This window comes from Nicotiana tomentosiformis, chromosome 4 (assembly GCF_000390325.3).
Source record: "Nicotiana tomentosiformis chromosome 4, ASM39032v3, whole genome shotgun sequence".
Lineage (NCBI taxonomy): Eukaryota > Viridiplantae > Streptophyta > Magnoliopsida > Solanales > Solanaceae > Nicotiana > Nicotiana tomentosiformis.
In genome coordinates this window covers 123,854,542-123,865,709 of record NC_090815.1, presented here as the reverse complement: position 1 = coordinate 123,865,709, position 11,168 = coordinate 123,854,542, and the positions used below count along the sequence as shown (strand labels likewise).

At 37.8% G+C, this 11,168-nt stretch overlaps 2 protein-coding genes across 2 annotated transcripts; both read left to right on the top strand.

Annotated features, from left to right (window-relative positions):
• The first annotated feature begins 327 nt into the window (after positions 1–327).
• On the top strand, positions 328–6,565 carry LOC104100103 (thylakoidal processing peptidase 1, chloroplastic-like). Its single transcript, XM_018772079.3, has 6 exons — positions 328–1,403; positions 4,227–4,295; positions 4,384–4,452; positions 4,534–4,620; positions 4,706–4,773; positions 5,850–6,565. The coding sequence occupies exons 1-6, from the start codon at positions 663–665 to the stop codon at positions 5,968–5,970; spliced, it is 1,155 nt and encodes a 384-aa protein (XP_018627595.1). The 5' UTR covers positions 328–662; the 3' UTR covers positions 5,971–6,565.
• A 1,538-nt stretch (positions 6,566–8,103) lies between these two features.
• Positions 8,104–10,902, top strand: LOC108945813 (protein TUNICAMYCIN INDUCED 1). The gene is made up of 3 exons (XM_018772078.3): positions 8,104–8,428; positions 8,519–8,842; positions 9,880–10,902. Exons 1-3 carry the CDS (start codon positions 8,264–8,266, stop codon positions 10,627–10,629), a joined length of 1,239 nt encoding a protein of 412 aa, XP_018627594.1. The 5' UTR covers positions 8,104–8,263; the 3' UTR covers positions 10,630–10,902.
• The last annotated feature ends 266 nt before the right edge of the window (positions 10,903–11,168 follow it).

Sequence of the window (11,168 nt, the reverse complement as noted above, 5' to 3'; positions counted from 1 at the left end):
TGAGAAATATTAGAGCAAATATATAACTTTAATATAAAGATCGATGAATTTACAACTAATCTCTATCCAAGATAAACATACCTATTTTTTTGTCAAGCGTCAACTATAATAGTATTTATTTTAATTCTTACGAAATCCAAATAGTTATATGCCTTATAAACCAAACAGGATGGGGTTAAATAACAGGGCGAAAAAGGAAGTCAAAGGATAACAGCCCAGCGAGTGAGGAGTGGTACTTTCGTAATATTAGTGGCAACCAAGGGGTAAAAATCCACACTATAACAAGCCGCCCACTATTAGACCCAAAACCCTTCACACAAAGTCCTCGTCATCTCACTTTCCTGGCGTTTCACAATTCTCCTCTTTTTCTCCGGCGATCCCTCGCCGGCCCTCGTCGTCGAGAGCTAAATCCCTTCTCTTTTCCGTTAACCCCCTTTTTGAAAAACAACCCTTATTTCGACACAGTTCTTCCAAATAGCCATTCAATTTTTCCCTAATACCGTTGACCCAACTTTTCAATTCACCAATTTCTTCACCGATCCACTGATTTCTTCAATCCCGATGGCATTTCTTCGCTTCTGTTAGGTTTTTTACAACTCTCCCCGTTAATTACCGAACCTACAATTCTCTACATCTTTCTCGGTTTATTACAATTTATACTTATGGCGATTCGATTCACCGTCACTTACTCCGGCTACTTAGCCCAAAACCTAGCTTCCTCGGCTTCTTCAAAAGTTGTGGGTTGCCGGTTCTTTCACGAATGTAGTACTACTGTCCGATCTCGAATTTTTCATCCACCATCTAAAAAACCCGAATCAAATTACTCCGATTTTCGCCGGCCCAAAACGAAACCCCGGCCGTTGAGTAACACGTACTCGGCCCGGTCATTTTCGTCCGGTTCAGTTTGTTCATCGCTTGCTGCCGAATTCCTCAGTGAAAGTTGTTCAAAATCACCTTTGGTTGTTGGATTAATTTCGCTGATGAAGACTTCTTGTGGTTCCTCTGCTACGATGAGTGTTTTGGGGATTTCGCCTTTGAAAGCATCTTCGATACTACCATTTTTTCAGGGCTCGAAATGGCTTCCTTGTAATGTGCCCAGTACTATTGGGTCCTCGGCTGCTCGAGCCGAGGTGGATAAGGGTGGAACTGAAAAAACTGAATGTAGTAATAAAAAGTTTGTTTGTTCGGAGCCTTTGGTTTCGAATGAATTGAAGGCTGTTTCGAATTCGAAGAGCTGTTGGTTGTCAAAGGTGTTGAACGTTTGTTCTGATGATGCAAAAGCTGCATTTACAGCATTGAGTGTGAGCATAATGTTTAAGTCATCTTTGGCTGAGCCAAGATCAATTCCGTCTGCTTCCATGTCACCTACTCTCGATGCGGGTGACCGTATAATGGCTGAAAAGGTATATTTGTTGTTCTTTCATTTAGATCATCTTTTTGGATGTTTTTGAATTGTATTATCTGTGGTTAAAATCATTTTTTTGCACCTGGGTTACTATGATGAATTTGAAGTTTGTTACTGTTTGATTTCTTTTTCATTTGTAAATAGCTGGACTAAATATGTGATGGGTGGTTATCATGATCATTTGTGCCTGGAAAATGAAGTCATTTTTTGGGTGTTGTATTCTCGGGTTGTTTGGTTCGATCGTGGGATAGACCGATTGACAAGCCCATGTGCTGGCTTATCCCATGGGATTAGCTATCCCACCTTCTATATTGGATAGCTAATACAACCATTTTGGTATAAAATATATATTGGTATTAGCTAATACCCATAACCACACAACAACAACAACAACAACCCAGTAAAATCCCACAAGTGGGTTCTGGGGAGGGTAGAGCGTAGGCATACCTTACCTCTACCCGAGGGAGTAGAGAAGCTGTTTTCGGAAGACCCTTGACTCGAGAAGACGACAACAGAATATATAAATACTATCAACAAAAAACAATAAAAATAATGACAACATAAGAACCAAAGAATAGATACAAAGCACTAACATTCATCAGTAGATAAGGTCCGGCACAAAGAAAAGCTATAGAATAGTGTGAACACAACATGAACCACTAACAATCTAAGACAAAACCCAATCACTGTATCACACTAGCCTCACACCTCTACAAAGTAGATCAATGCTCAACCACCTCTTAACCCACAACTCTAATGCTCGACCTCCACACCATCTTATCAAGGGTCATGTCCTCGGAAATCTGAAGCCACGCCACGTCTTGTCTGATCACCTCTCCCCAATGCTTCTTAGGCCGTCCTCTACCTCTTCTTGTACCCGCCAAAACCAACTGCTCACACCTCCTTACCGGGGCATCTTGGCTTCTCCTCTGAACGCGCATGAACCATTTGAGCCTCGTTTCCCACATCTTGTCATCCATAGGAGTTGCGCCCACCTTCTCCCGAATATCTTCATTCCTAATCTTATCCATCCTAGTATGCCCGCACATCCACCTTAACATCCTCATTTCTGCTACTTTCATCTTCTGGGTATGTGAGTGTTTAACTGGCCAACATTCAGCCCAATACAACATGGCCGGTCTAACAACCGTTCTATGAGTGACATAGGCACCTTCTTGTCACACAGTACTCCAGATGTTAGCCTTCATTTCATCCACCCCACCCCTATACAGTTTGTTACATCCTCATCTATCTCCCCATCCCCTGAATAATCGACCCGGGGTACTTGAAACTGCCTTGCTTGGGGATGACCTGTGATTCAAGCCTCGCTTTCGTGCCCGCTTCCCTCGGCTCCGTGTCGAACTTGCACTCCAGGTATTCCGTCTTAGTCTTGTTCAACTTGAAACTCTCAGATTCAAGGGTCTGTCTCCAAACCTCCAATCTCTCGTTAACGCCGCCTCGCGTCTCATTGATCTGAACTATGTCATCAGCGAATAACATACACCATGACACCTCCCCTTGAATGTGGCGTGTCAGTGCGTCCATAACCAAGGCAAATAAAAACGGGCTGCGCGCAGATCCTTGATGTAACCCCATAACAAACGGAAAATGCTTTGAGTCGCCTCCCACTGTCCTAACACGAGTCTTAGCTCCATCATACATGTCCTTAATCGCCCTAAATGTATGCAATCGACACACCTTTAGCCTCCAAGCATCTCCAAAGAACCTCTCTAGGGACCTTGTACATATACTTTCTCCAGGTCAATAAACACCATGTGCAAATCCTTCTTCCTATCCCTGTACTGCTCCACCAACCTCCTAATAAGGAAATAGCCTCCGTAGTCGATCGACCCGGCATGAACCCGAACTAGTTGTCGGATATAGACACCGTCCACCCTCAATTCTACCACCCTCTTCCAGGCTTTCATGGTATGACTTAGTAACTTGATACCCCTATAGTAGTTACAACGCTAACGCTGGATATCACCTTTGTTCTTGTACAACGGAACCACCGTGCCCCACCTCCACTCATCTGGCATCCTCTTCATCCTGAAAATAACATACTAATACCCATAACCAAACATGGGATAAATACAATCCCAGTTTTATCCTAGGATTAGTATCATTATCCTGGTTACCAAACGACCCCTCAGAGTCTTACTAGTATTATTTTATCTTTACCGATAGAAAAAACTAGTATTATTTGTACTGATAGTACTTTCCAACTGGCATGCCAGGCGTTGTCTATTGATTGATTGATTGGATATATTGGCAGAAAAATGTTGAGCCTTACCACCTGCTAGGTTATGTTGGTCATTCAAGGTTTTGGAAAAGATCTGTTTTAGTTTCCTTACACCGTGGTAATTTTGTTAATCGAGTGATGATAACGTTTTCCTTTTTAGTTATCAATGATTTTGTTTAGACCTCAAAGATGGTGAGTGAATGCCATTATGTTCGAATTCAACACTTTTGTGAGCTGATTTCTTTAACAAAAAGTCTCTCGTGGATCTAACTTTTGTGTGAGGGTTGTCCTAGTAGTGCCAAATAACCAATCCTCATTCAGGAACATGCTCGTTACGTCCATGAAAGATCAAATGCTCATTATGTTTATGATTAGTTTGGTCTTTATAACTGGTGCCTTTCATGCAACAGACGTGTATCTCCTACTATCACTATCTATGTCTGAGCAAATCTGACATGCTGGGGTTCTGAACAAAACATGTATATTCTGTCCTGATTGTTTACCAACCTTGTAAACGCTTAGCATGTGTAATGCTAGCTCTTCACTAATCATTATGCTATATGCCGCATTTCGTTTCAGGTTTCATATATCTTCCGGAAGCCTGAGGTTTCAGATATAGTGATATTTAGAGCCCCTCCGATCCTTCAGGTATGTTAGAGTTGTCTGGACTGTTTGTAGTGTGAGATTTTTATTCTGCACATGCATTCAGCAAGTTGCAATTTTCTGTATCTTGCAGCATATTGGATATAGTGCTGGAGACGTCTTTATTAAAAGAATTGTTGCAACGGCTGGGGACTATGTTGAAGTATGTTCTTCTTCTCTACCACGTTTTATGGAGTAACTCTGTCAAGTCTGATGTCTTATTCAAGGATAATGTTTTATGCAGGTGCGCGAGGGTAAACTGTTTGTGAATGGTGTTGCTCAAGATGAAGAATTCATTTTAGAGCCCCTTGCATATGAAATGGAACCAGTGGTAATGCATTTATTCTGTTTATCTTTGATGATGTCTACAATTTAATTTCATCAAAGACCTAATTTTTTACTTGGTCATTTTATAGCTTGTTCCTGATGGCTATGTGTTCGTGATGGGGGACAATCGCAATAACAGCTTTGATTCTCATAACTGGTGAGCATAGAACGATTTAATTTATTCAAAAGAAAAGCAACAGTGCACTGCTAAAGAAGAGCTGCATTAGTATTCAACCTTGTCTTCTGGCTCTGCCTCCCTCCCGCCGCCCCCTTAAAACCAAACCTTCCATTTTTCTTTAATTAGGTATATAAAAAGAGCCACTTGTGCATTTTGGGTAGGGATGGCGGTGTGGTGCGGGTTTTGTCTTAACCGTCAAAATTTCAACCCGCCCCGCCCCACATAGCATTTCCACCCGCATCTACCCGCCCCGCCCCGCCTAGATTCCTTTTTTTGGCTGGAATTTTTTATGTCTAACCTAGGTGGTCTTACTTAATATTTGCAGCTGTTTATGGGCTGAAAAAGATTGCTTAATCCATAGTGAGCCACTGCCATCACACATTATAAACAAAATAATTTTTTTATTTCACGGGTAGTGTCGAAGTCAAAAGAAAATGTTTATTACAAATTTAATGCTTTGTATTATAATTAAAATAAAATACAAGAAGAATGATAGTTGTTGAATTTTCATGGTAGACATTTTTGTTTGTCTAATATACTTTAATTATTTTGAGAACGAGAAAAGCAATTCGAAAGGATAAAGAAGGAAAAAGCTTATAATATACGGGTAGTTGTTTACTTTTGCCATCTCATATTATGAAGAAGCAATTACTCCATATCTTTATGTCAATTGTAGTGATCATGTGTCCGAGAGAATACATTACAGCTATTATTAAATCAATGTTTGAGAGTGAAGACCCGCAACCGCCCCGCAACCCGCAAGAATATTTTTTTTAAAAAATAATCAAACCGCCCCGCCCAGCACCCGCATAAGCACAAACCCGCCCCGCCCTGCATAGGTTCAAACCTGCTCCGAACCCGCACCGCCACATTGCCATCCCTAATTTTGGGCTAGGAAAGCGAAACAATTAGAATCAAGCGGAAAGCACTGGTGTATTTTTTTCATTTTTCTGTATGCAAAATTTGGATCTCATTTATCTGTATGCAAAATTTGGATCTCATTTATCTGTATGCAATTTGGATCTCATCTCATTTATACTGTCTAATTTTTTCAGGGGTCCACTTCCCATTGAAAACATTGTTGGTAGGTCAGTATTCAGATATTGGCCACCATCGAAAGTGTCGGACACTCTGCATGGATCAGTATTGGAGAAGAAAGTAGTTACAGTTTCTTAACCCTTGGCCCCTTTGTTCTAAGTGGGGAGTTCAACTGACTTCTTTCGTCTCTTTATTCTTTTACTGGTCATTTTCTGCCTTTTGGCTCATTGGATCAGCTGTATAATCTTTTCCTATTCCATCTAGTGTCGTTCGATACACAACTTGAACCACTTTGAGGATGGATTATCTTAATCCCTCGTGTTGGCTATTTTTTCTCAAGGGCCCTATCTTGGGCGGTATCTGCAATTTTATGTAGTGGGAGGTCTCAGAGATAAAGCGGTCGGTTCACTGGAATTTTGCAACTCAGTTGTGATGATCTGAAGAACGGTTGATTGGTGGTGTTCTTGGAACTGAAACATTGTTCTTCTCTTAACTTTAGAGTGGAGAACCGGACCGGGGAGACGCCTTGGTGCCTACGTCGATCCAGCAAAGTTCCAGCAGCAAATTGTGACAATTTTTTTGAGGCTGAATGTGTTTAATATTTGCTTGTATTCGTGCTGAATGTAGTGAATTTTTGAAGTATGGTTTCCATGTAACAATTTTCTCTGCTGTGTTTTAGGGCGGCTCCACCCCTAGGCCAATAAACCTCTTGCTTTATAGCCTGTTTGGCAAAGTTATCCAATCTCAAAAGTACCTTTTTTTTTTTGTTGAAAAAAGTGCTTTTTCCCAAAGTTTAAGTGTTTGGTCAAATTTTAAAAAAGAAAAAAAAGTATTTTTGAGTAGAAGTAGTTTTGGAGAAACAGAAAAAAATAGCTTCTTTCCAGAAGCACTTTTTGAGAAGTAGTTTTGAGAAAAATATATTTACAAGCACTTTTTAAAAGTTTGGCCAAATACTTATTGCTACTTAGAAATGCTTTTTAAAATAATTAGTCAAAAATAAATTGCTTTTCATCAAAAGTACTTAAAAAAAAAAAGTATTTCTCAAAATAAGCTGATTTTTTTCAGCTCGGTCAAACGGGCTATTAGGCCCCAAAATTCCAAAGCCCCTAAAAAATTTTCTATTAGCTATAAAATATGTAATTCAAATAATACTATTACAGTTCTTATTAGTGATAAGTAAATCGTTTTAACCATTTGTTGTTAGCTAATAGCTTGTTATCAATAATTAATCGCATCAATTTTACTTTACACTATTTTTAGGGATTTGGTTGAGATCATTATAAATGGAAGTGGTAGATAATTTAAACTTTAGTCACTTTATGTTTCTTTCTTCGTATTCATTGAAGCTTAATGAATCAAATTTCTTTACAACTTTTGCTTTGTGAAGTTTCTTCTTTTAATGTCATAGCAGACTCGTTTCAAACTAATTGTATTTCGGCAAAGGGTCAAATATATCCATTTACTTTCAAAAATGGTATAAGAATACCCTTCGTTATGCTATTGGGTTATCTATACCCCTGCAGTCATACTTTGAGTTCAAATATACCACTCATTTAAATGGAGGGATACGTATCATCGTCCTGTTGGTCAATTCTAAATATCTCCTAATTAATTAAAAAGACCCATTACCCATACCCGAAAAGCAATTTTTTAAAGCAATTTTTTTTTTGTAAAACTGGAAAAAACTGAAATTATTTTTACTAAAAACTGAAAAAACCGAAAATATTTTTTTTTCCAGTTTTTACAAAAAAACTACTTTAAAAAACTGAAAAATATTATTTAAAATAATATTTTTGTAAAAACTGAAAAAGAAAAAGCTGAAAAGCAATTTTTTTTGTAAAAGCTGGAAAATACTAGAATTTGTTTTACTAAAAACTGAAAAAAAAAATGAAAATATTTTTTTTTTAAGTTTTTACAAAAAAACTGCTTTAAAAAAAGTTTAAAAATATTTTCTAAAACAATGTTTTTGTAAAAACTGAATGATATATAATGTGTGATCTAATGAAAAGTAAGAAAGATATATAAGTGATATCAATAAGTTGAGATAAAAAAATCTGGGATTAAATTTTTGTCACGTAGTAAGTTCACATTATGTCCAATATTTATTAACAGTCTTTTAGTTGAGTCAAAAATTTATATATCGATAAAAAATACAGACAACTTCTCACTCTCTTTTTAATCTTTAGTTAATATAATATTGGTTGAAAGGAGTTTAAATAGAGCAAAATAAATATTATTCATATAAACGATTCAAACTTATTTGAATGGATTGATAAGGAATTATGTTGTACAATGTACAATCCTATAATGCGGTGTCCCAAATAGTCAATTTTCATGTCCCTCTGCAGATCTGTGTTGTCTCTGCAGAAAGCATAGCAAAGCAAAGCCTTTTAATCCCATTGCCATTTCATAGCAAAATCTAAAGCCAACAATGATCTATACCCATTCTTCTACTTTTCTCATAATCTTTGTCCTTCTCTCTCCAATTTCAATTGCCACTTCATCATCCCCTATACCTTTCAACATCTCTCACTTCATTTATCCCAGAATCAACTACTTCGAACATCCCCAATCTTCACCTCACCCTTTTCTTCAGGTTTGTTCAATTGCCCAACTGGGTTTTTCTTAATTACTGTTTATTTTTCTAATTCTGGGTTTTATGGTTCTCTTTTGTATATGTTTTCAGGAGGTGTTAAAAGGGATTGCTGAGAAAGAGAAATGGGATTTCGAGGACTTGAGAGTTTCCAAATTGGATGTGAAGAAATTAAAGTTTGGAACTTTAAGGAAGTATGAGTTTCGGGTTCGAATTGGGAAGATGGAATTTGTATTCTTGATGTCAGATGAAGTGTCTCAGTGGAAAGACTTTAACTTTCTTAACAAGAATGAATCTGACTTTGAGTCATTGGTTAAAGAGATTGGTTCTAAGGCTACTCTTGATGTCTTGAAAATTCATGGGCCATTTGAATTGTATGCTACTGGAGATGATGATTACCTCTCTTTGAACTTACCCGTATGTCTATCTTTCTTTATTGTTTTAACTTTATTTTTTGGGTTAAAATTTTATATGTATGGTTGAAAATTTTAAATTTATGCACGCACTAAGGCTGCACCTATTGTCACAAAGGAGTAGTCGATAGCACCCTGTTTAGCTCGAGCTCTATATATATAGTTTAATTTTTTTAACTTGTACCTACTGTTACAGAGGAGTAGTGAGTGTAGCACTTGCTGACTTGAACTTGTAGATCCACCTCAGATTGATTGCAAATTTAGATTGTGTTATAATTGAAGTGGAAGTATCTTAAAGATGTAGTATTTGGGTTTTGATTCAAATGTTGGAGTGCATAGTGAAGTAGTTTTCCATAGTCCTTGTGTCTCAAGTTATCACAGTGCAAAACTTTTGAAGTCCTTACATTCAGCATATTTATAAGTGCTAACCTCCTTGAAGTTTCAGTGGACTTATCATACGGAAGGGAAGCTGTGATTATATCAGCAAAGTTGTTATAGGCTTATCTAGGTTTCATTTAAAATAGAACTGCTACATTTATACATGTAGCTTCTTCAGATGCAAAATATTTTAGAACTTTTAATCTGTCACAGGGGGAGTGAACATCAAAATTGTGAATGGATGATATACTTTTGTTCAATGTATTTGACTGACTTGATGCTGTAATGGTGAGAGAATGTCAAACTAGCCTATGTGCACCATGATTGATTTTCTAGCTGTTAAGTTCGATTACATAATGCGATGATTATTATCTTATTATATCACGGAGAATTGTGCTCAGACGTGATGCAACATTGCCTGTTTGGATATTGATGTCTGACATATTCCTTTAATCATTCAGATTATTCTCTTGAAGGGGATGGATATAGATTTGTGCTTTGATCTCTTCTTGCTAGCCTTGCAACTACTGTTGCTACGATGTGATTTGTGATCACTTGATGCCTTCATTATGTGTTCTATTCGAACAGTGAGAGTAAGATTTATTACAATCATTACGTTTTCATGTTGGGCTAATAACGTTTTGTTGTTTATCTTTTTAACAGCTGAACTCTTCCTATACGGGGTTGAAAAAGATCCTTGTTGGTGAGGGCATCACTGTAGAAGTTAAAGGTGCGGATAAAATATCAATTTTCAACATTTCTGCGTTGCTTAAATTGGTAAATGGAAGCATTTTGACCAAGTCGGGAGGTTGTGAATTTGGATGTGTTTGGCAATCATCCTGCATACCGTTACTTCCAGTACATGCTAGTGGATCTGCATCAGTACTTGCGTATTGGACCAGAAACCCTGGTTTAAGAATTGACACTGCCTTTGTATCGAGAAGAATCATCAAGTTGCTAGCTGAAAAATGTTACGCAAGGCATATTTACAGAAAGCGGAGCTTGTATAGTGATTTTCTGACTCAGAAGATAACATTACTAGGAAAGGTTCTAAGGAGTTTTCTAGGTGGCAGGACCAGTCAGATTGCAAGATTAGATCTTTTAAAAGTGAAAGTTGAAGACTTGACCCTTTTTCGCTTCCAGTTGGAGTTGGAAAGAGGTATTCCGAGCAACGACACATACTGGACTACTTTGGGGCAGTGGAGAACAAAGCCAGCTGTTGAACGTTCGTGGTTTGAAGTAACAGCAAGGTTTGAGGAAGAGGTCTTGAAGCCGCGCTTCATTAAGAAGATCAGACCTTTTATTGAAGTAGATTCATCGTCATGGAGTAATTTGATGTCGAATATGTCCTTTACCAAAATTTCATCTTTTCTTGTCCCGCCAGAGCCTTTAACATTGGATGTTAGATGGTAGGGGAATTACATGTTTTATTTACTTATTAACCAGTCTCAGCGTGCTGTAATGTAGATTCTCAATCTTCCTCACTGTGGTGATTGAAAATTGTTGCCGTATTTGTACATCATATCACTTGTAAATTCAAAGTGAATGGAAAGGAATGAGTAACTCTATTTTGTAAATCTGAAGTGACAATTAATCGAGATTGAAAAAGTCCTTGTATGACGTAAGTTTTTGATAATAACTGAACACTTGCTCTCGAGATTGCTCTAAATGAAAGCTTGTTTTAAGAGGTTTATGTGAATTGCTCTAATTACGTAAACTTGCTAAAGGAATCTCGAAGATGGTCCGTCTCGTATTAGCCTATGCCCAAGTTCACATCAAATGATGCTTGCTTTCCTAGCCCTTCTAGTTTGTTGCCTCTTAACCTATCTTTTGTGGAGTCATATTAGAGAGATATACAGTCTCTTAGGGTTGATCAGATGAGTTGTTAGGATTCTGCAATTGGCATGTGGGCCAGAAATAGGATCTGACATCATAGCCTCCTGTTTCCTCAG